General features: G+C 32.4%; 1 protein-coding gene across 1 annotated transcript in view; it reads right to left on the bottom strand.

Moving 5' to 3' along the window:
• The window catches only part of Gdap1 (ganglioside induced differentiation associated protein 1), a 42826-nt gene that overhangs the window by 3226 nt on the left and 12899 nt on the right, over positions 1-26701 (bottom strand). Inside the window, exons 2-4 of the mRNA XM_067280849.1 lie at positions 7756-7945; positions 7463-7636; positions 3478-3678 (exon numbers count right to left, since the gene is read on the bottom strand). Coding sequence (XP_067136950.1) covers positions 3478-3678; positions 7463-7636; positions 7756-7945 — 565 coding nt within the window. The remainder of the gene's footprint in view (positions 1-3477; positions 3679-7462; positions 7637-7755; positions 7946-26701) is intronic.

Raw genomic sequence — 26701 nt, 5'->3', positions numbered from 1 at the left:
AAAAAAAAACTATTCTTTAATCCAAAATATCATAATTCTTGAGCATGATGATGACAGTCTAGGACAGATTATATCAAAGTTTTCTACTGGTAACCCTTATTTGAGTTATTTAATATTTTTACTTCTAATTATCCAATAGTAGCATAGCATTACACTTGATTAGTTTTACTTTATTCTACTTTTATTAATCCACTTTGAGAAAATTTGATTGATCGACATAAGAAAATTATTTTGTTTGGACAGAGCAGGTCCTGGTTATGCTGTGTCATGACACACATAGACAAAGCCTTTTTTGGTGATCAGGATCATAAAATTTTATAAAAGAATTGTTTATAGTAATAACCCCCATATTAATTCTATATTGGATGAGCTTAAGAGATTATATAAAGTAAAAAAGAACTATCATATTAACTGGTTTAATAAATTTAGTTTATTAGTTCGTTTTGGGATTTCACGTGTCTTATTTGATCTTTTGGAGGATGACTGGAATTATGGATTTGTTATCTTAGTAGAAAACATGTTTAATAGAATACTGGATGAGGAAAGGAATAAATTGCTAAATTCAAAATATCATCCATGGTATGCAAATAATCTAAATTTTTCTCCATCTAGCAGTTTTACTAAGTTCCAAATTCTACACAAGGTTAGTCTTAAATGCATGTAAAACCTCTTAAACTGTTCATACATATTGGTAGATAGGAATTATTTGGACATTACATACATAATTTGCACAAACCATATTTAAAGAACAATTTTCAGTCTATCATCTGATTTGTTCGTGTTTGGGCTGCGAAAAACTTAGAATACAATTTGGAATTTCTACATTGTCATTTTTCAAATCAAAGGAAGAATTTTATGAGGTTCTATTTCAAATGGGTCCCATTATGAAAGTAAGACTATATAATTTCTTTACCAAATATTATCTCCTGCAAGATCAGTGTAGAAATCAATGATAGGGTCTATTTGCCAGCTGATCACATTCTTTATATAACAGGGAAAAGTTTTATTTAATTTTATATTGTCCAATCCTAACTTATAAGTTTCTTTTTGTTTGTTGTGACTCTATGTAGCGTCCCTAATGTAACAGGAATAATTATTTAATACGTTAATAAAAGATTTGATTAAATTAATTAAATCAAAACTAAAATCAAATCAATTAAAAAATAATATTTCAGAAAGTGTGGATAAAGTACTTGTCTGTCTTGATTGATTTAGTTATATTTCATGCAGGCAGTCAGAATTGAGTCTCTATTTATGGCACTTCTTTGTAAATTGTAAGTTTCGGTTTCAGTTGGTAGTGATAGAACATTTTGCTTTTAATACATATATACAATAAATATAGATATTATAATATTGCATTTGTAGGCATATTTATGCATAAAATACAGCTAAAAATGTAAAAAAAAAAAAAAAAAAAAAAAGATTGTTTTGGGGGTTAGGAACAGAGTAATCCATTTTATATTGTTTCTTATGGGAAAATTTGTTTCAATTTGAGAACAAACTGGTTTCTGAACAACTTTTAGGAACAAATTAAGTTCATAAACAAAGTTTGACTGTAGACATAATTTATATTTTTATCTTCATTGATAATTTGAATCAGACATTGTGCTTTGCAACAAATGTCAGAGCTGGCATACACAAGGTCTGACGTGTTTAACATGTGACAAGGTCTCAGGTATTCTAGGGGCATATTCCTATTAACCAAACATTAAAGAAAGTTAATATAAACATGGGTTTTAGAAACACTTAGTTTCTAGTGTTAGAGGAATTTTCTTTAATAATATCAAAAAATTAAGCCAACAGAACAAGTAATGCAATTAAACAAGACAAATTTTAATGAAGCAAAGAAAAACAATGTAAACATAAAACAGAAAATGTTTGTTATATACTGTTTTAAAACGTCAACATTAGGCACAGGAATTATATTAACAATAGACTTTAAATGTCCCCAAAGATAAAAATGCAATGGGTTCGAATCTGATGATCAGGCAAGGCCATTCAATATATTCTCATGACCAATCCATCTTTGTGGGAAATGGCCATCCAAAAACTGATGAACTTTAAGTGAGTTGGGATATCTTCATGCATGAACCATGTTTGTTAGATGATGTTTAGCGATTCATTTCCATTAGATGGTGCAATTCATTTTGAAGAAACTGCAGATAAATTTCGTCTGTCAGATGTGGTGGTAGAAAGTAGGAGTCTGTCAAATGATCATTCAAGATTTCAACTCTAATGTTTAGACTGAACTGATGTCAATGCTTGTTCTGTCACATTGCATGATGTAATGTTCTCATCATTCCAATTGTTGTTATGTTATTAAAACAATTTTAACCATACAAACAATTCTGGGTCAGTTCAAATCCTTTTTAATATTCCAACTAATATTTGTATGGTCAAAATTGTTTTAATAACAGAATTAATCCTTGGAATTTTATAATTAATGTTGTTATGTTGGTTAAAAACCTTATCATGGCAAAACCAGACTCATCAGTGAACAAGATGAATGCCAAGAAATTAAGGACAATAGCACTCTTTCATTATTGAATTGCATTGGCAGAATGTTCTTTGTGATAGAAAATCTGTTTCTAAGTCCTTGCACCCATTAAAGATGATAGGTGATTTGCATGAAGAATATTCCAAATATGAAATTCTCCATGAAAATCATCTGTATCCCTATCATCCATATCACATTTTCTAACTCCATCCCTTAACTCATTAAACAAGAAATTGTCCAAAATCAGTTTAATCCATTCGAGACAAAATCAGTTGAAGGGAGAGTTGTTTGACTGGTTTTGCTACACAAACTCCCCTTGTAGCCTGAGGAGCTAAAACAATTTCATCTGCAGTTACAGAAGAAGTAATTTTCAGTGCTTAAAGAGTTAATGCAATTCTTTTTGTATTGTCTGATGGATTTTCGTCCACATTACAAAATTTATTCAAGGTCAGCATTTTGTACCTCTCTTGGTTTTCACTTAAATGAACCCTTCTCTCACAAATGCTGATGGATTTGTGAGTGTTCTTGGACCTGTTGGAGTTCCCTTCCAAATACAGTTCACATGCTCTTAGTGCATTCCCATCTGCAAGACCATAAATGAAGTGCATGTCTTCCATAACTAACTGATGTTTGCACACAACAAAACAAAACACACAAAACATATATAATATATTTATATAACTCAATTATTAAAGCAATATGAATTGACTATTTGAAATAAAATGCTTGAAAAATCTTTAATAAATCAAGTTGTTTCTAGATCCATGTTTATATGAATTTTTTAATGTTTAGTCAATGAGAATATACACTCCTAGAATTTTTGACACCAATTAAAAATACACCCCCATATAATCCATAATGCATTTGTGCCTCATGACTATATTGCAATCAATTGATGGAATAAAAAATAAAATGATTTAACAAATCATTCTTTTTGAATGAAAAGATAAATGTAAACAAAAATAAAAGTTTTACAATACCGTCTTTATGTGAAGATAACTCTTCTTCTATATGTTTTAACATGTTTTCAATCTCTTCTAATTCTTTTAAAACAGCATTAATATCATTCACTTTTTCTGACAAAACTTTAAACTTTTCTTTCTTTCCTAAATAATTCTCTCTGAATTCTGAATTCTGTTTGCTCATCTTTTCTAATACTTCATTAAGGTGTATGAATAGTTCTGAAATAATTAAGCATTCATTATTAAAAAAATTTATAATTGTTTATGTTTTATAATTTAATCTAGTGGTTAGAAACTTTACTGTTTATAAAAGTTAAGCAATTTACAATTAAACAAATTAATTAGTTGTCAAAGTAATTAATTTTATTGCACTTCTAATTTAACTAGCTATTATTTATTTATTTTACATATAATTGGAACTGTCACAGGACAAAAGATTTCCACCCCCAATTAACATAATTTATCCAAAAATACAATCATAAATAACAAAGTAAAATATTTAAATAAAAAGAAAAAAATTATCATTTTGATGTACATTTTGAATCATTTAATTTATTGATACAATTAGGGAATTTAACAATTAATATAAAATATTAGAAAAAGAATTTTAGACTATAAAAATTGTGTATAACATCCTAATAATTTTCTTCCAATATTTTTTATTAAATATAAATGAATGTTATACAATATTAAAAATATGCTAATTCAATTCATAACAAGTTAATAATAATGACTTTTCCAATTTCATATATAGGAAGGTTATCATTAAACAGGAAATGCTTAGATCTCTGTGTACCACTGAATACTGTATAACCAAATTTGGCATTCATACTTTCCTGGCAGTGGGATTTTGATTTTGCAAATAAAGTGTTTAGTTCCAAAACTTCTAATCAGGGAAAATTTAGCACTAATGTTGCTGTAATCTGCATATTAGATAGTTTGTCAAAGAAATATCTGAATTTCTTTGATAAACTCTTTAACATGTTCAGAAAAGTGCAATGATTTCATTTCAATTTAGTATTACAATTACAGATTCCAGAAGTTGTAACTTTCCATAGATTACAATATCACATATGGTAATTTTATACATGCAATTTGCACATATATTCAACTAACTAATAAATCAGATTAGACTAATGGTTCTATTGCACATGTCCTCATCTACCATGTTCTAAAGCAGACATTTGATAGTGGAACATAACTTGACTTTAGTGAGGTTGTCTCATTTATATCAAAATTCTGTCTTTTAAGACAGCTAAGTTAGGAATACCACTTTCATAAACAAATATTTCCATAACCAAAACTCAAAAGGGATTGTGTTGAAAATGATCAGATAATCACTTTTTCCTTTGTGGTGCTGATGCATAACCTTTGCACATTGATGCCAATATGAAGATGTATCATCTTGAATAAAGATTGAGTTATCTGAACAATTTGGTTGTTGAAGTATAGGGGTGACAAAGGTTTGCAGCATGTCTCCATACCTAGTGGCAATGACAGAACATGTCACTGGTCCAGATGCAGTGTTTCTTCAAAAAATATGGTCCAATGATGGTGAAGATTGTTGTGAACCCTCATCACACTACGTTTTGGTTGATGCAAGGTAATCTGTTGATAAACATGTGAATTTTTTCCAGACCAAACACAACAGTTATCTATGTTACCCCTTTCAAGTAAATATGGATTTCATCAGTTCATGGAATTTGCCAGAGCCATGATCATCATATGAGCTATGAGTGAAATGACAAATGATTTCCACTGAACATAATCACATGGATGCAATTTGTGACTGAGATATCCTATTGTGGTTAAACTGCAATATTCACCACAGAATTTTCCACAATGTAGGGTAGAACACTACACATGCACACTACAGCTGCCTTAAAAATTCTCCATTTGCTGTTCTATTAAGATAGCTACAACTTCGATTTTTGCCAATTTCACCAGTTTGCAATACCTTGATCTCACTTAGTCTAATCCACAACACACACAGTACTTCATGTGTGTGTTTTTCTATCTGTCTGGATAAAATACTACCATTCTTAGTCTAGTCCACAAGAACATTATATTAATAGAAAAATTACTCACTTCTTTTGAGTGTATCCATTTTATTCCTGGTATATTTAATGGCAAAAACACATTATGACTTCTTGGAAATGTTTAAATCCATCCAGGAACCATAAAAACTTTAAAAAATAAAAAACAAAAAGCAATATTTTTACAAATTGATCTGATGACTGAAACTGATATGATCTAAAAACTAGCTATTATTTTAACTGAAGAAAATGATAAAAATACTAAAATAGAAGAAGAAAACAATATAGTTGAGAAATTACAATTCAGTTGCAACCTAGCATAGTATTATGTCAGAAAAGCTAAAAAAAGAAAAAACATTAATTTAAAACAAGGACAGAACAACATATCAGAGCTATAAAATATAATTATGAAAACACAGCAGTAGCTGAACACTGTAATAACCATTATTTCAAAATAAGGTTAATGTTACCCTAGGTATTGAAGATGGAGGCTCGTCTTCAATTCCAGCGATCAGAAGACAGGAAACAGTGGGGACGCACGTTCTAACCTAACCTAACCTATTCTAATAAATTACCATAATTATTAGCAACCAAATTATTAGAATAGGTTAGGTTAGGTTAGAACGTGCGTCCCCACTGTTTCCTGTCTTCTGATCGCTGGAATTGGAGACGAGCTGCCATCTTCGATACCTAGGGTAACATTAACCTAAAATAATAAAAGAAAGCTCAAAATTATTATAAAAAGAAAAAATATATATTAAAAAGGAGACTAAAAGAACATTATTTTATAAAATTTTTTAAATCTCTAAGTTAAATGAAAGAATAGATATAGACAAAGGCTGAGAAAAATACTTAACAGGGCCACATTAAGAACACCCACCAGAAGGATCAAGATAATAATAGTAGTAAAAAAAAAAAAAAAATAAGATAATTTTTTCCTATCAGCCCCACGAAATAGTCATACAAAATTTTTTAAAATATTTTTAAATGAAGTTCTTATACTTCCGAGATGGATTTAAAAAGTTCTAAGCTGTAATTTTTTTCATCTGGATATTCCATGTGTAAAATAAATAGACTCAAAAAGAAGTAAAATTGTATTAATATATTTTTGTGGACTATACACCACTAAAAAGTATATTTTTTATATACTCAAAATGCATCTCATCAAGATTTTTGATTTAAAAATGAAAAAATTTTTAAAATTACTTGTTTGACAATAATTCATATTAGTAAAAAGAATATATATAGTTTTGGTATAAATACATACATGTTTATATTATAAATAATGCTTGAAAATACAGTCAAACCTGTTTTTATGCGCTCTTTTTATGTGCGATTTTTATTTGTGCGATTTTTTAATGCGAATTTTTAATTTGTGCGATTTTTTATTTGTGCGGTATAGTTGGCGACTAGTCTCGTGCGATTCGTCATGTCTCACGTTGACTTATTATAGCTAAATAAACTTATTATAGCATAAATGCACTTATTATAGTAATATTATTGCATGAATATGCGAAAAATGAAATAATTTACTTTTTAAGTCAACAAAACACCACCTGGACAAAAATATGTAAAACAGACGATAGACCAGACGATGCAGTCAAGTGCTGACATCTGTTGTCAATAAATTCTATTTCGTATGGTTTTGAGTTATTTTCTATGTGAGACTTTTTTTATGCGGTCCCTGTTGACCGCATAAAAAAAATATTTTTTTAATTGTGTTGCGAAAACTATTTTTTACAGCCATTCGTGAAGTTTCGTGCGATTTTTTTTATGCGTTTTTTTTAATGCGGTCCCTATCCACCGCATAAAAACAGGTTTGACTGTATTATATTATAAATAACCAAAAAAAAGTTTTAAGTTGTTTTTATGGAAATTGGTAATAGTCAATTGTATTAGCTAAATAAAATTTTATTGTTGGAAAAAATTCTACAATTGTAAAAATTTAAAAAAATTCTAGTACATACGTGATCGCAGTTTTCTTTCTAATAAATTCATTTTCATATTAACTGTTAATTCTGGAAATTTGATACATCCAAAAGTTATTATTCCTGATGGAAAAGTCTCTAATAAAAGTCTTAAGTCTCTTTCCTTCTTTTCATATTCACTTCCTTTTTTGGGAATGAGACTAGGATGATTTTCTTGGAAAAAAAATCATTAAATTATATTTTCAACATTCATTGATATATAATTATTTGAAAAATTTTTAATATTTTTTCTGCATTTATATTTAATTGCCTATCTTAATTATTTATCTTACCATTAGAATACTTTTCCTCCAAATAATCATTTATTTGTGAAGAATCAGAGACAATTTTTTCTCCGTCTTTAAGAACTGGTACCTCTCCTTTAGGATTCATTTTCATGTACCATGATTCATATTGCTCACCCTTTAAGTCAACTACATAAGGTTTAAACTTGATTTTCTTTTCATGAAGAACAAATAATACCTACAAGAAAATAGATATGAAAACAGGAAAAAAATGCCATTATTACAAATTGTTAAATTTTAAATGTTTTAAACTATTTTTACTATATCTAAACATATATTTAACTTAGAAACATAGTCAAACTTCAGATCTTGAATGCCTTGCTTTTTGAACAATTCAGTTTACAAACAAAATTTTGAACATCATATTTGCCCAAGTTATTTGATAACTTGGTTGTCAAACAAACTACTCAGCAAAAGATGGCCACAAATTAGACACACACACTCAATATACAGTAAGATCCCACTTAACACTACCTCAATTAATGCTGATTTGATATAACGCAGTCTGCTCAAAGCCTTAAAAAAAAACACAACATTTATGCTGATTCAAAAATTATTGTGACATTTCATTGATTTGTATAATATGATTATTCCCAAACACAAATCAATCAGCAGAAGGTGACAATTCATCGTAGCACTGTACTTTCTTTAAATCTATGTTTGTTTGATGCAATTTTGGAAAAAATATATCATCATGGGTGCCATAAGCAATATCGACTTCGCTTGACAAGAATTAACTGATAAATGCATGAATGGAGTGTGGAAGAAATTATGGCTGGAAGTATCCAAGAATTCTCAGTGAGAAGAGCCTATCACTGTATTGTTAGGTTGACCAAATTGTCAACCTAATAGATACAGCAGAACTAGGAGATTTAGACGAGCAGGACATTGAGGAGTGACTGCAGGTTTCTGGTGAGAGCCTTCAAGAATTGGCAGAAACAAGGAATTCATGTAGAACTGGGAAAATAGTGATTCTGAAAACAAAGAACCCAAAGAATTTCTCTACATATTTCCTTAGTAAAAGTTTAGTAACAATAACTGAAATCATTGATCAAATTGTAGCAAATGGTCCAGATTTTGAAAGAAGTGCAAAACCAAGACAAGCTGTTTTGGATGTAATCTCTTGCTACCAACATTTGCTTAAGAAAAGAAAAAGACAAACGAAACTACGACTTTATCACAAAATACCAGAATTTCAGAAGAGCCAGGACCTTCATCACAAAAAATGTTTACATTTCTGTGTTATTTAACATATATTATTATGCAAATTAATATAAAAATAACTTAAAATTAAAGTAAAATCTGTTTATTTTTGGTCGCATGTTCTCTTTTCCCTATTTACTGTGTTAAAATGGCCTCGTTTAATGCTGTTTTGTTTAGCACTTTGTTGTCTAGGAATGCATCTCCCACTTTAAGCAGAGTCTCATTGTACTTCCTTTGTTAAAGAAAGTCAACAGCCTGACTAATCAACAATGGGACTACCTATTCAGAAGTTAGTGCACCAAGATTGCCCACATCATTAGATGTCATGACACAAACCATCAATGATGATGTTATTCGAATTAGATTTCACTGTACATGAGGGTAATATACTACTACTGTTTTTCGGTAAGCATCGCAAATGAATTTAAATCAAATTAATTAATAAAAACCATGTTAATTGACATAATATGTAATCAAAAAATTGCTATCAAAATTGAAGATAAATTGTTCCTTGACTTCTATAAATTCAAAGCCATTTGTAAAAAGATACTTTACTTCAAATACTTTTTTATTGATATATTTGTTTTATGATGTTTTCGTTATTCTCACATTGTTTTTACCACATATTGTTTTTTTAACTAATTGGGATTGTTGTAATGAGGGTGGCAAATATTATCTGCAATACATTGCCAAATTCAATGTAATAAATAAATATATTACATCCATGAATCTGTGTTTAAAGATGCTTAACTCAAATTTAATAACAAAAATTTATTGATATTATAATATTAATATTTATTATCACTAAACAGCTAGTTAAAATAAAACTAAAAGTAATAAAATAATAATTAAAACTCTGGATTTTACACTGAAACTAAAATTAAAATTAATTAATTAAAATTTAAATCAAAGCAATTGAAACAATATTTTGGAAAATGTGTAAAGTACTTGCTGTCTATCTTGATTGATTTGGTTATAATTCATCCAGGCAGAGATGAGTTTCTATTTATAGCACTTTTTTGTAAAGTGATAGTTTTGATTTTGGTTGGCAGTGAAGGAACATTGTTCTTTTAACATATATATATATATAAAATGGGTATGGACACAGATATAAATATTTATTATATTATATTGCATTTTTAAGCATTTTTATGCAAGAAATACAGCTAAAAAGATAATAAAAAAAAAAAACTGTTTTGAGATCCAGAACAAATTAATTTATTGACAGACAAATTATATTGTTTCTTATGGAAAAATTTGTTTTGGTTTGAAAACAAATAGATTTTTGAACAACTTTTAGGAGCAAATTAAGTTTAAAAACAGAGGTTTGACTGTATTAATGAAGCATATCTAAAAGATTTATTAAAACTTAAAATAACTCTGTTCTTAAATTATTGTAATCCATAATGATGACTTAGTTAATCTAAAAATATTAAGGTTTTCATGTTATTTTATAATTTCTATTTTTTTATTTGTTTTTATTTTTAATGAAAAAAGCAAGTAGTGACATGGTTTTACTAAAATTTTATACTTATTTATACATGTAAAACATATTAATCATTTGAAATTATTCATTGTTATAACCAAATTAGGCATTTTAACCCTTAAAAAATAACAAATAAAACTTATTTAAAAAGAAATAATGAAAGTAATAAATGGAAAACAAAATATTGCAGATAGAAAAAGTGTATGTGAACAGACTTAAAAATTCAACTTTAAGTAATGAATTAGTTAAAAGAATATGAATAGAAGTAAATATTATAGACACAATTTACTGAGATATATGTTGGTATTTTAGCAATTCTGAAATTACAGTTACTACGTTTTTATTATTTATTCACATGATTTTAGATAATTAAATTAGATGAATAAAGCAATTTCATTTTTAATTTTTTAATCTATTTTCAGTCAACAAACTTTAAATTTTCAATTATATATTATAATCATCTTTCCTCTTTATTAATATTTTGTATCAGTAGCAGATTTAGCACTTGAGAGGCTCCAGGTGCAATTCAATTTTGAGGCCCCCCTCTAAATATTTTCACCACCTCTACATCCTACAGCGCGCATTCTATGCCTACGTTTTTTACTCTGGTAGGGACTATACCGGTAGACCAAAAAACGTGAGACATAGGGAAATAACATTGAAAATTAACCAATATAAAATTACAACTGCTGGCTGTATTTAAAAGGTTACTGATGTCAGATTCTATTAATTATGAAAATTGAAACTTATTGGTACAAGAATTATTAAGTTTCAATAGGTAAAAGTGTTAAAAACAAACAAATCTAGTAATCCACAAATATAAAAAAATAATTTATTTTTAAATTTACTACTGATTTGTATTTCAAAAATCTAATAATAATAATAATTTAATTTAGGGAATACTGCTAAATTATTGATTATTTTTATTATGAAAAAAATAATAATTAATTAAAATAACTTTTATTTATATTTTTATTTTTATATATTTTTTATTTATATTTTGAAAGCTGAATTTTGAGGCCCCAGGTATGTGCCTCGTGCACCTGTGCAGAAATTCGCCACCATTTTGTATTATATATTATTACATAAAAGTAGCTTTATCATTTGTAAAAGACTTACAGAAACTTAATCTCTTCATTGTTTATGACTCAATTTTTTTTTTTAATAAAAGAAAAATAAAGAAAAATTTAACTAGTTTAAATTAATTCATAACTAGCAAATTTTGCTTTCAGATTTTTATATATTAATGGCTAATTTTGTAAAATGTTGTCATTTAGGAAGCATAATTTTTTACTTCTACGAGCTAAAATTGTTCATGGACTTTCAAATGAAATTATCTTTGGTTTATTTTATAAATTGTATTTTTCATAAATTAATACAAATAAATTATTTTAATTATTATTTTGATTGTGTTATGTTTTAAGGTATTTTGTTCACTACTTTGCTTTTCTGACATAAAATGGATTAAACGAATTAAAATATTACAGTTTTTTTAACTTATATAAAATGTCAGTAATTAAATATATTTAAGAAAACAAAGAATAGTAAGAGATTATTTTTATTTTATATTTTATCTATTTTACTGGGATAACAATTAAAGTACACCTAGTCACTATTTTCACAGATATATTTAGCAGTCTAAATGCAACCAAATCTGGTATAATGGGGGAAAAAATAGGAACCACTTAAAACTGATAGTAGAAATCACTATTAGAATTTTCTAAGATGTAAAAACCAATTGAAACAATAAAAATTTGTTCTTGTACATGCATTGTGGATAAGGTTGCCAACTTTCAGAGTAAGAAATTCCAAGTACAATTTCAAAAAAATACCAATTTGAAAATGGTGATGAGTAAAATAAAATCTCCCCACTATGATAGAACGGAACCTTAACTGCATCAGCAAGCTGGCTGATGCAGTTAAGGTTCCGTTCTATCACAGTGGGAGTCTGGGATTAAATCCAAATGAATACCCTCAGGAATTTTTCGTGGACAATCCGCCATGTCTCTCACCATTCTGCCATCTCCATATGAACCTGGCCAAACTCACAATGAGTACAATTAAAACAGGCCTTTTTGTGTCCACAAGGCAGAAAGAGTGGGAGGAAAAAATTTTACCTAGTGAGAATGAAAATAATTCAGATTACAATTTGGAACCAACTTGTCATGAAGAAAAAGGGACAAGCTAAAACATAACTCCTCATTCATTTTTCAGAACATTTCTGAACAGTTTTCATTTTCTAAACAATTTTTTAAAAATAACTAAAATTCCAAACAGATGGCAACCCTAGTTATTGATCTATGAAAGTCAATAAAATTTCTTAACTAATTTTTATTGGAATGATTATTTAATTTTATTACATATAATTAACTGAAAAGTCTGAAATATTATAAATATTTAAAAAAAATATTTTATACTTATTTAATCTTGTCTATGTTGTACAATATATATATCCAAAAATGTTTACGTATTAAAATATTACTCCAATTTTTTTCCCTTCCTGAATTTGTAAATAAGTGCAAAACAGTTCTATTCCAGTATTGTTTGCTAAATCAATATCAAAAATGTTTGTAATTGAATACTTTTTGTAACCGCTTTTGAAGTTTTGTTATATAAAACTAGAATTTTTAATATATCATTTATATACTATTAAATTCAACTTTACGGTGTCTTTGCTTGATTGTATATGTTTCAATGTTTCCATTTTAATATTGTATGTTCACTTTTGACAAAATTATGGTAAATTCTATCAATTCTAAATCATTTTTAAAATAGAATGAACCAATAATATATTATAAATTTCATATACTTTATTTTCACATAAATAATGTTGATCTAAAAATTTTAATATTTAAAATAATAGCAATTAAATTTTCTTATTTAATGTAGAGAGTGATTTTAATGGCAAAATTTCTGAGATTAGAAAATTAGTGTAGATCAGCTAAAATTTGAAGAGAATAAGTGAGAAAATAAGTAATATTAAAAATTTTTAGCAGAAAATAATGAAATAAATGTAAATAACCAATTCAGTACATAACAAAAGTTTGGGATTATATCTACTAACTATCAAAATATAGTTATGTTTCCACACATCTACAAATTGAGGTGTATAGTCTTAATCTATAGATGCTAAGTCCCTCTTTTTGAAAAATTAGCTAAGCATTTGATCTTATATATTTTTCATTTTCAATCGTTGCTATAAATTTCTAAACTAGCCATGAAAACAAAGATAAAATGGAGAAATGAAAATTGAAGGTCAGTTGCAAAATCAGCTGCAGTCACAGTCCTTATTGTTCTAAACCTAGAAATTGGGTTGATCATTTTTGAAACTATATGCCTCAATTCATTATACAAACATCTATTCATCTTAAAAATAACTTCAAAAACAATTTATACAAAATTTTTAAACAATGAAATCAGTGTATTTTATAGGTTAAAAAGATTATATTTTAAAAAGGGGTAAAAGTTAAAAATTTTAAAAACTTCTCAAAAAACAATGTTGTCTATTTCAATCAAATATTTTTTTATTAAAAATAATAGATTAGACGAATGAGGTATTGGTTGTACTTGAACTCAATACTTTTGCTATCCAGTAGACATATTTGGTTTCACACAGAAATTTAGATCCAAGAAGGATCTAATCTATTGAATCAATTTGTTCTATTGGGGTCTGTTAAATTCCTATCTAAAACCAAACAAAAATTTTAACAAGGCATAAACAAAACCAAAGATTAATCATTGGATTCCTTGAACACTGGGAGTTTGGCCGTGGGTTTGGCCTTGCTGGACGAGCTGGCCACGTGCAGTTTTCTCCATGTCTGTAATGCCTAAATAGGGGCCAATTTCCCTTAAAAAGACCTCCTGGAAGGCATCCCCCTAGGCAGATCACCCAAGTGTTGCATTGCCATAACTTAACAAACAAACAATCATTGGACTGATCACAATGTATATTTTCTTAATATATTCATAGATTTGCCCTTGCCATATTTTTATCATCCATTTATAGTATTTGTTTCCATAATCCTTTAGAAATCTTTTAACATTACTCACTATATTATTTTGTGTTTTTATAATAAGACAAAGTTATACATTGCTTCAATACACTGATCTTCAAAGTAACTGTTATATTGAGATTAACTATATAATTTTTTTTAATTTTAAAAATTAAACTGTAAATTGTTTGTTAACTTTAAATTGTGATCTTACGCCTACTTTTTTGTATATTTTATTTGTATATATATATTTTTCATTTCTCTTTACTCCTGTGTCCTTTGTTTCCTTGGCCTCCACCTTCTGGAAACTTCTCTCTGCGGGTGCTGATGACCTGATTATAAGACAAGAAACGGGTAGCTTGGAGGGGCTAAAAGGGAGATAGACTGGTCACGTTTTGCTTAGATGTTGAAAGGTACGGACGTATTTCTGTCAAGGTCTCCGGGTTGATTTTGTACCGAAGGTCGAACGAAAGAGGAAGTAAGTCAAGGGTAGCAGAGACTAGAGAGAAACCCGAGTATTTTAATATAAGGGCCCCTCTAGAAGCTTATCGAAGAACAAGTGTCACAATCGTGATTCATTCTCTTTCTCTAATAAACAAGCAGTTCTATGTCTGGATTCTCTCTCTCTCAGTGTCCTATGGATCCTCGTATCTCTTTCTCTCCCTGGTCTTCTCAGGTTCTCTGTCTCGTTGACTGCAGTCTTCTCTTTCACCCTCTTTAGAGTCTGGAGTGCTGCGTCCGATGTCTGTCTTCCTCGAGGTCCAACCCAAAAAGCGTTCGTTGTTTTACAGCTTAGCCCTTAGGGCTTCTTCTTTTCTTTTGTTCTCACTCCCTAAATTCGAGAAAGTCCTAATACCCTCGGTTCTTAGAAGGGGTAATCCTCCCCCTCCAGCGATAACAGTTGATATACAATTTGTTGAGACAAAGGAACAGAAATAAAGTAGAGATGAAGGAAGAAGAAAGAAATATACATAGAAATATATATATATATGTTTATAACTTACAAACTAAAAACACAACAAAAAAAAAAAAAAAAAAAAATACAGCTGACGGCCACATACGCCCCCAAGAATCACACTCCGTAGTGTAGGTTACGGTAGTTGACCTTATGGCCATGTGTATTTTACAGGTGATGGTGCTTAACGTTCTCTCCTTCTTCATGATGATTCTCGTGGTAATCGTTTTTGCATCCCTCCTGTTGTCCTTCGGTAGGGCTTAACTTTGGTCATTCTCTTAGCATCATTGCCCATATGTGTTCAGGGTGCTCATCTTCCTCCAAAATCTCATCTGCGGGTGGAGTTTCCTTTCTTTTTGAATGTCTCTGGGCTGCCTTCCTCCACTCCTTACATACGGGAGAGTAGCATGGTTTTATTCGATCAGTGTGTACCACCCACTTTTCACCTTGCTTGTTACTGCTGAGTTTTACCGTTACTGGTCCCATTACTTGCGTGATTCGGTATGGGCCTAAATACTTTGGAGAGAACTTACCTATACCTTTCGTTCTCCCTTTTCTGAGCAGCCAAACCCTCTGGCCCTCCTTCCATCCGTTCACCTTCCTATCCTTATTCTCCCTACCCCTATTCCTCAAATTACGCTTTCTTCCTAATTCATAAGGAGTCCGCCAGTCCGCTTCAGTCTATTCACAAATTCTTGATCGCGATCCGGATTTTCTATATTTCTTATATCATCCTCAGGGAACGCATTTGGAAAACGGGGTTCGAACCCATATAACAAGAACGCAGGGGACTCATGGGTTGCAGTATGCGACATGTTGTTATAGGCAAACAATGCCGGTTGTATGAAATCATCCCAAATTTCGTTATTACCTTCAGATATTCTTGCTATGATCCCACATATCGTCTTATTGAATCGCTCACAGGTGCCATTAGCACACGGCTGGTAAGTGGTCGTAACGTTATGTTTAATATTCAACTCGTCACACATTTCACAAAATATATTAGTGGTGAAGTTAGCCCCCTTATCAGACCACGACCTCAGGACAACCACATCTACATATTAGATTATTAAAAAAACTGCAGGTATTTCCTGGGCCGACTGGTTTGGGATCAGAAAGGCTTCAGCATACTGAGTAAAAATGCCTATTATGGTTAATATATACCTATTCCCTCTTCGTGATGTTTTCAACAGGCCTATGATATCAACAGCTACTTTCTGTAATGAAAAGTCAGCCACCTCCATCTGGAACGGTGCACAACCTCTACGCATGTTGAACCTTTGGCAAGTCTTACAACCCTTAATCACGCGTTTCACATGCCTCTTGAGATTTTTTATGTGATAGTATCTGTCAATTACATTGCATGTTTTCTCAAGTCCCAGGTGACCTAACATCGACGAATTGTGAAACGACCATATTACTTTGTCGACCATGTCTTTTCCCATGCATACATTCGTCCATTTCCTCAATCCCATTCTTCCAGGCCTCACGTTTACCACAATGTCACCATCCAGCCTGTACTCGGGCTGTATTCCGGCGGTTACTCCTTGTTGACCTATCCTCTCTAAATTTTCACGTATCCTCCATCTCCTCCCTTTTCTGGGATTCCACTACCTTTACCCATAACTCCCTATTCTCCATCATGTTACTACTAACCTCCTTATCCTTTTCCTTAGTGTTGACATTTGGTCGCAACAAGCAATCGGCCACCCCATTACGCTTCCCTTTTATATAATTTATAGTCACTTCATAGTCCGCAATCTCCGTAGACCATCTTATCAATTTCTTATTATGATTTTTCAAGTTGCTGATGAATATGAGGGGCTTATGGTCCGTGTGTAGCTCGACCTTATAACCTAATATTATTGGTTTGAAGTGGTGCAGCGATAAAACTATTGACAGGCACTCCTTCTCAATGGTGGAGTAATTCTTTTCTGCGCCTATAAATTTCCGACTGAAATACCCCACGGGATAGAATTCCCCATCTTCCTTCTGACCTAGCACTGCACCTGAGCACTCATCCAATGCATCAGAGTATAAATGGAAAGGGGACTCAAAATCTGGATGTTTTAATAAAGGGGGTCTTGATAGTATACTCTTAAACCTATCAAAGCTATCTTGACACTTCTTATCCCAAGAGAATTTTACATTATTTTTGGTTAATTTTGTCAGGGGGAAAGCAATGTCAGAAAATCTAGGTATGAAGTTTCTAAAGAACCCTACCATTCCCAAAAATCCTCTCACACCCCTCACATTACAGGGGAGTTTCAATTCAAGAATAGCATGCACATTGTCTATATCAGGGAGTATTCCCTCTTGGCTTATCACATGACCCAGGTACTTTACTTTTTTATCGATGAACGAACTTTTAGTTGGGTGCAGTTTTAAGTTAGCTTTATCTAATGCAGTGGTTTCCAACCTTTTCTAGGATGTGAACACTTTTGTGAGCAATTTTCTTTAGCGGAACACTTACTTAAGTTAATATGAAATACATAAGCTTGTAATCAGTTATTTTATTAGAATTGAGCAGTTATAATTCAAAATCTCTACTCACATTATTAACACCAATTCTAAGACAGGAAAAAATATACCTAAATAACTTTAATGGGAAACTTGTGCCTGATGTTTTTTATATATTTCATTCAGTTTTTATCATTGCCTTTATCTTATTCGAAACAGTAGTACACTCATAAGTACGAGTCGTACATATATATTTAAGTTTATGAAAATTTTATGATTTTAATTTTTTGATATTCAGCTGCTCGAATACGATTGTACACTTTCCGATTTGCGACTAAATCTGCGGAACACTTGGGAGATGCTTACGGAACACCAGTGTTTCGCGGAACACCGGTTGGGAACCACTGATCTAATGTTTCTATGACCTTGCTCAACAACACTATGTGGTCATCAAGGACTTCGAAAACAGGACTATGTCGTCCTGAAAAACGTAGCTATTTATGCCTATAAAACAAGCCAATACCTTTGACATAACTGCCTGAAAGAACCTACTGCTGTTCTTCGCACCTTGTGGGAGGCGGCACATTTGGAACTTACCCCACAGGGTCGAAAAAGCGAAAATGTGCCTAACTGACTGCTCTAAGTCTATTTGAAAATATCCTGATTTCAAGTCAAGTACCGAAAAGTATTTGCTGCCGTGGAACTTCCTCAAAATCTCATCCACTTGAGCTATAGGGAATTCCTGCATAGTCGTAAGATCATTAATCCGCCTAAGGTCAAGGGTCATTCTTATTTCCCCGTTCTCCTTCTCCACGACGTGAATAGGGAAATTCTAGGCAGATGAGCTTTCTTCTATTATCCCTGCCTTTAAGTAGGCGTCTATTAGCACTTTTAATTTAGGGAGGTGTCATTCGGGGATGCAGTACTGGCACGTGTTTGCAGGTTTATCTTGATTTACAATTGGTGCATGGGATTCACCTATCATGCCGGTCAGATCCTCAATGGACTCGGCAAAGCAACTAGGGTGTTTTCTAAATATCTCATAGACTCTCTCTTCTAAACTCAATCCATCTAACCCTTTAATTGCTACATCGGAGACGTTCAGAGATTCATTGCAGATGTCTTGACGTTCTCTTTTATGGTATACATCCCCTTCCATGGATATCCTTACACTGTCTATGATCTCATGGATTCTTTCGATTATATCCATTCCAAGGATCCCCTCATATTCCACATGCTCCGGTAATTTCATACATGCAATTTTTTCTTCAGATTTTTTATCTCTATATGCCACCTCTGCACGTAACAACTTATCACATTCTGTGACTTTGCCATTGATACCCCTGATAAACCTTCACCTTCTAAAGTCGCTCTCATTATGCTCTTGCTTGATACGTCCCTCATTATTTTGGAATTTAGGATTGATTTTTCAGCCCCCCATGTCTATGAGAAAACAACATTTTATTCCCTCAATCCTTCCTAGCACTAGAGGGAGACCTCTCTGTGATTTAAGGACCCTTTCAACCAGCCCAATCTTTATGAGAGGAGCGTTATGCTGACCGTTATGATGCTCCTTTACAAGTTTAAATGATGTTTCCTAAGCTCAGGGCAATCGCAGGCAAAATGACCTGCCTCACCACACGCATAACATCTCTTATGCGTTACTCTGCTCTCTTGGTCACTCTTGGTTAACAGCTTGCCCACAGCCTCTACTAATGACTCAACTTTCTGCTCTAAACCCCTAATTCTATCATCATTCCTATTATCCCAAGTCGTCATGTCTTCCCTTTTTGCTACTAAATTATCTGATCTTTCTTCCATACCCACATTTACCCCCTTGTGCTCAAAATAATTATTACATTCTAAATCTATCAATTCTTCCGCTTCTGCTATATCGAAAGCTTCATCAAGAGTTTTCGGAGCCCTTCTTAGCATGCCTCCTCTCAACCTCCCTTTTAACCCCTTAATAAATCGCTCCTTAATAATGTCATCCCTCAGTAAGCCCAACCTGTTATCATCTCTAATGGCTCTTGCCAGTAGTGTCTTGGTACGGATAGAGAATTCCGTTACGGACTCATCTTGTCCAGTAGCGTGCCGTGACATTTGATGATAGGGAAGCTGGGTTTCTGTAAGAAGCCGACTTTCAAGGGCAATCAATTAATTGCACGTCAGGGCCCGTTCGTATTCGTTTGTTCGATAAGCCAGTAAACACCGTATACTTCTTTAAATGTATTTTTAATAGATTATCTGACGTATAAGTAATAAATAAAATAATAAATAAAAAAGTTCAATATAATTACCTCCGTTATTAGATTCAATAAATTTCCTACGCCCTCTAAATGCCAATTCTCGCTTTCAGAAAAAACATATAACATCTATTAATTTAGATATATGTATTAATCGTAATTATCTTGTTATAATTTTCAATATTTATTTTATATTGTCTACCAATGTTAAATTCTATTCCTCTTTGATTTCCAAATTGCTTCAATTTTAAGAAGGAATCGTCATTCGTCATAAATTTTATTGTCAAAATGTCGAAATTTTTTGTCGATGTATTTATATTTAATTTAGGCATTGGTCTTTCTCTTTTAATAATGTTTTCTTTTTTTTCATTATATGGTCTCGAGCCAAAACTTTTTTAAAATAAATTTTTGAATCACTAGCCACGATATAAGGGCTAAAATTAAAATTATCAGAAAAACTTACTTGGTAAAACAAAATGTGTGACGAATATACATACCTAGTACAAAAAATTCTTCAATTGTATGAATATACTTTTAATGAAACTTATAATTAAATATAACTTTGTGAAGAAACGTACATAAAAATAACAAAATATTCTTTACTTTTTAAATCTTAAAACAATCCACTTAGTGAAATAGCTCCCTACGAGTGGCTAATGAATGGAATCAGAGACGGTCCAGGTAGGTGTGTGCGTGCCAAATCCCTAGGGTGCCGATACCGGTCAATGTCAAATGCCTCTTTTGTCGCGTCACTAGTATATATCAAAGGACGCGACGGGGTTGTTGTAGATTTTAAACGTTTCTCACCATAGCTGTAAAAATCTAAATATGTTAAACTTAACAGATTGTCCGTCGTTCGTTTTCTAACTAATTCGTTTTAGGATCGAGTGTTCACGGAAATTTCCAAAATTCACAACTTTTCGGGCACTCTCATTGAACTGGAAAAATTTCTGTCTTTATTACATCTAATATTATGAAGAGATCAGACCCCACTGTACTCGGCAAGAGATTGGTTCGGTTAAGCTTCTGTTTAAGTAAAATTTCGGCTCTTTCATCAGGATTTTATTTATGTTTCTAATTCCCTAATCGCTTAATTATTTAACTACTTCTTAAATAGAAATAAGTCGAAACCGGTTACTTTGTACTCGAATATCTGTAGTCTTGGGAAAGAAGTGGAAAGAAATTTTTATGACAACCGATACATAAATCGTAAATTTAAGGAAAATAAATTCTAGAGCTTTTTTTGTACCATTGTACGTCTCATTCATTAAATTTGGTTGTAAATGATGCAACCAAAGTAACAGTTAATTTTTTATCACTGTACTAGAATTGTACACGTTTTTTCTGCATCCCCTTACAGATGGGACATACTAAATCGTAATATCACCGGTTTAACATTGAAATTTGTAAGTAATATAAGATGGGAGAGCGGAATAAACGCGGAATAAATGTATCAAATATTTTAATGGATTTTTTTAAAACTCCTGTCAACTATACAGAACTATCATAAAAACATGCCAGTAAATTCCTATCGATTGGGTTAAGTTATAAATCTAGTCTACGGTGGGCAACCTTTTTTATAACGTGGGCCAGAATAAATTTTACGTTCTTTTTCGGCGGGCCGTAGTAGTTAATTGACGCTTTCTTGTGACTCGTAATTTTTTTAGTCTGCAAATATGAAATAAATAAATAAAAAGTTAATTACTACATTTATTTCTCTTATCGTTTTCGAAAATTACAAAGAATTGGAAAAATAACTATTAATTAGTTATTTTTCCAATTTAATAATCTATTAAAGATCTCGCGGGCCGGATAGAAACTTTTCGCCAGCCGTAGCTGGCCCGCGGGCCGGGGGTTGTCCGCCGTTGATCTAGTCTACTCGTGATTCACATAATCGGGCGAGGGTGGCCGAATATCTAGCAGGCAGCTAACAGCCCACAACTGCTCCGGGATATAAAGTCGGACTCTTTACGCGTGTGTCGCTTCTACCAGCTAAACCGGCTGACGTTGGTGCTCTGTAAACCGCATGTGACAATGCCTAAATAATCTGGCTGATTGGAAACTGACCCGGTTTCGACACTCCTTCCGCTACCGAATTATTCGAATATACAATAGCAATCTTATCGTTTTTTTCACATGTAGTATAGAAATTTGTAAAAGATACATAATGCAGTTATAATAAAATATTAATTTTAATTAATGCAAAGTACGTTAAAATATGAAAATTTATATTTTATAAAATACAAGGAAAGGTCATTGGAAGGTGGAATCGGCGCTTCCATCGCTTCCAATGACGGCACGCCACTGATCTTGTCCTTGTTTCAAATTCAAAAGCTGATCAATTATATCCTTGCCTCCAATGTCCCTCTTACTGAAATATTTTATCAAATCATGTTTTATGTCTTCGTATGATCCGGGATATTGGTCAAGGAGGCACATAAAAGTTGCTAAGGGCCTTCAGCCCTTCAGCCTCAATTGTAAAACAGCTATTTTAACCTCATTGTTCCATCCGGCAAGATGAGCGATGTTTTCTATTGTCCTGAAGAATTGCTTTATATTCAGTGTCCCCCTGCACTCCCGAAAATATGGGGATCATCCCCAGGAAGCCCGTCACCACTAACGGTTGAGTAGGGATGGCCCCACTACCGTTGCTTGAGCTCTTAACCTGGGCATCCATTTCTGTTACACGTGCTATAATATTATACAAATAACTTATTATCAGGATATAAGAAACAAAAACTTTATGAGAGACGTTCCCAATACACCTCTTTACAGTTGGGATCCTGTCGCAGACGCCGTTGTGGTGGTTCAGAAGGAGATATTTGTGGGTCCGCGAGTAACAGTTACAAATAACAACGCAAAGATAAAAATTCACACAATGAATATTCCTTTTTATTTCCTCCGAACACGGTTCTTTTAATACATGGATCCTAACTAGACAGAATTTCACTCCTATATCTTTACAGGGGAGTGGGTCGCCTCCTATTATTTTTACAGGTGGATTCCACACGCGCGCGTAACAAAGAACAAACGAATAACCTTAATGACTAACTTAAAACTAAACTTACATCTAGCTTAAAATAATAAGGAAAAGAAAAGGATAGACTTAGGAAAACAAGGGAACGATAGGAAAGAAAGTAGTAAGTACCCGTGTAAAGTACTATTTTTAGTATCTTAGGAAACCGACACTAACTGCGGCCGGTAAAACTTCCATTAACCTAACAGGTACTTTACGCGGATTCAAGATTAGTTTGCCAGGCCTGGGCTTTTACGCATGCACCGAAAATATTAGTAAGAATAACAACAAATATCAAGTCAAAGCAAAAGTTTCAAATATATTTAATTAGTAAATAGAATTTACTATATACAATTGTCTATAATCCAAAACAAAATTTATTAACGAAAATCAGCAAGTCAACCCGACAATAAAACTCAGCTACTTAGCTTAACTTAATCTTAATTCCCCTTTGAAAATTCAACAAATCAAATGCTTAAGAACTATGAACAAAATCTCTTATAAACTAAACGTCTATCCGTCATCTCACTATACTAGGAACCTATTTCCTCAATCTTTTCGCTATCGTCAAATCGAATTCCTCTTTAACACCTTGGATCGCCTAATTCTCAATCTGGACTTCGACCAGGAATCACCTTGCTCTGGAAATCACCTCGTCCTTCTTCGGTTAGCGTACTGGTTTTATGCTGTGAGGTGATGTCACAATTCAGCTGGGTTACTCCCCTTATTTACATACTTAGTTTTCTAACATTAAGTTTCTTTCTGGCAGCTTTAATTTTCCGACAAAAGCTTATAAACCATTTACAAAGTATTTAGCACAATTTTCTGGGCTGTTATGACAGTTTAGTAAGTATTTCTTTACTAGTGAGTGTGGGGATTCCCCCCTCCATTTTTTTCTCTCTGGACTGTTTATTTCCGCTGGGCAGCGCAAGTGCGCGAGATTTTTTTTCCTATGGCGCTCATTCCTTTGTGAGTTGGTTTATCTTCTTTTTTCATTACTAATAAGAGAGTGGTGGGAAACCTTCGTCCTAAATAAACATAAGCCCCAAACAAAATATAATAAAACGAAAAATAACAATAAAATAAAAATAACGCTCAGACTCAGTTCCTTACACCCGGGTCCAAGTTGTCTGATCAATGTCCTTAACGATTCTCATCCTCACAATCGTGATTCATTCTCTTTCTCTAATAAACGAGCGGTTCTATGTCTAGATTCTCTCTCTCTCTTAGTGTCTTATGGATCCTTGTATCTCTTTCTCTCCTTGGTCTTCTCAGGTTCTCTGTCTCGTTGACTGCAGTCCTCTCTTTCACCCTTTTTCGAGTCTGGAGCGCTGCGTCCAACGTCTGTCTTCCTTGAGGTCCAACCCAAAAAGTGTCTGTTGTTTTACAGCTTAGCCCTTAGGGCTTCTTCTTTTCTGTTGTTCTCACTCCCCAAATTTGGGAAAGTCCTAATACCCTCGGTTCTTAGAAGGGGTAATCCTCCCCCTCCAGCGATAACAGTTGATATACGATTTGTTGAGACAAAGGAACGGAAATAACGTAGAAATGAAGGAAGAAGAAAGAATTATATATATATATATATAATTCTTTCTTATAATATATATATATCTGGCATATTATTTTGCAGTCGTAGTCGTGGGGTTGAATGTAGGGTGAGCAAGACAAAAGAAAATTGGAGACCATAAAAACACGTCCGTTCACTTTCAGGTCCTCACTTGAACTCTCCTTTATTCTTTATTGGTGTTGTTAACCTCATTCCAAAAGGGACGAGATTAACAAAGTAAATTACAGAAAAATATACAAAAATATATACAAAATTTAAAATATGTTAAATGCCCCCCTCCTGAAAAGGCGACATCATAGAGCCTCAGGGAGGTTGGGCTGGGTGTTATACAATTTATTGGCTTGAACTCTAAAGTTGGTTGGATTATAATACGGTATTATTTTATCTACATTTACAATATCAGTTAATTTATTTAATGATTGGACAGGTCTTTCTATTTCTACGTTACAAGAAGATACTATCTTTAATATGGTGAAAGGTCCATGATACTTTGGAGCAAGTTTTCCTTGGTCAAGATGGAAAAAGGTTTGTAGTAGTATTTGGTCTCCTACTTTGAAGTTTGGAGTTTGGTGTTGACTATTATATTTATCTCTGTTTCTTTTATGAGCTATTTCAGTTCTTTCGGTGGCAATCTTATGTGCTTCGCTGAGAGAGGGATAATTCAAGTTGTCAGGTGAATCGGGGATTTCTCCGTACATTAAAAACATTGGAGGGAATCCTGTTATAGTATGAGGCGTTTGATTGTATTCTTTCATAACGTCACGTAACATTTGAGTCCAGGATTGTTTTGGATTCTCTGAATATTTTATTCTTAGTCTAGAGACAAGTGTGGCATTTACTCTCTCAACTATCCCGTTGTGCTGAGGTCGCTGAGTACTTGTTAGATGTTGTTTGATTCCATTCTTTTCTAAATATCTTCTGAATCTAGAGGAGGTAAATGAAGGTGCTCTATCTGTTAGTAGACGTTTCGGGCTGCCTGTCTGTAATATTTTGCCTAGACAATCTATTGTAGGCATCTATAGAATAGATTTGGATGGAAAACACCAAGCAAACCTAGAAAAGTGATCGATGGCAACATGAAGGTAGCCTTTAGTAGATCCGTATCTTTGCATTCCAGAGACAGTGTCCATGGATAACATGTCAAATGGAGCTTTTGATGAAGGTAAATCACCTAACAAGCCAAACCTTTTATGGTTGTATGTCTTTGCTTTCTGACAAGCATCACAATGTTTAACAAACTCTACAACATCGTTGATGACATTCGGCCAACAGTAACATGGACTAATTAGTTTCAGCATCTGTGTTATACCTAGGTGACTATAGTGTGCATGTGCCCTGGATAGCACCTTGTATTGAAGCGATGGAGGTATGACTTTCTTTGTAAATCCCTTCTTTCTGATACAGATTACATCTTCACAATCTCGAAAGAATTTGGGTGAGGTGAGTAATGAGGTATCCTGGTTGGAAAGGACTTCCTCAGTGGTAACAAAATGGCTCACGGGGGCTCTGGATAAATAATCAGCTTCTACATTCTGGCTTCCCTTCTGATGTTGAATGTCATACTGATACATGCTTAGTTTCAAAGACCATCTAAATAACCTTCCAGATGGGTTTTTTATACCTTTCAGCCACTGTAAAGCCTGATGATCAGTGTGTATGGTGAAATAGATATCATGAAGATAAAAGTGAAACTTTTCAATAGATGCTACAATTGCAAGGCATTCTCTCTCACTAATGGTGTAGCTTTCTTCATATTCACGTAAGGACCTGGAGAAATAGGCAATAGGAAGTAATCCTTTAACAGGGTGTTCCTGTTTCAAGACACTCCCTATACCATCTCTGCTAGCATCTGTATAAAGACGTGTAGGAAGCAAAGGGTTATACATGTTTAAGATGGGTCTGGAGATAAGTGCTCGTTTTAATTTCTCAAAAGATTCTTGACATTTAGTCGTCCAAACCCAGTTTTGATTTTTCTTTAGAAGCTTATTTAGAGGAGCTCTTAAATTTGCATA

The sequence above is a fragment of the Centruroides vittatus genome, unplaced genomic scaffold, assembly GCF_030686945.1.
Source record: "Centruroides vittatus isolate TY-2023 unplaced genomic scaffold, ASM3068694v2 contig_898, whole genome shotgun sequence".
In the NCBI taxonomy this organism is placed as follows: domain Eukaryota; kingdom Metazoa; phylum Arthropoda; class Arachnida; order Scorpiones; family Buthidae; genus Centruroides; species Centruroides vittatus.
Note: the sequence above shows the minus strand (reverse complement) of the source record. Positions and strands in the feature narration are given on the sequence as shown.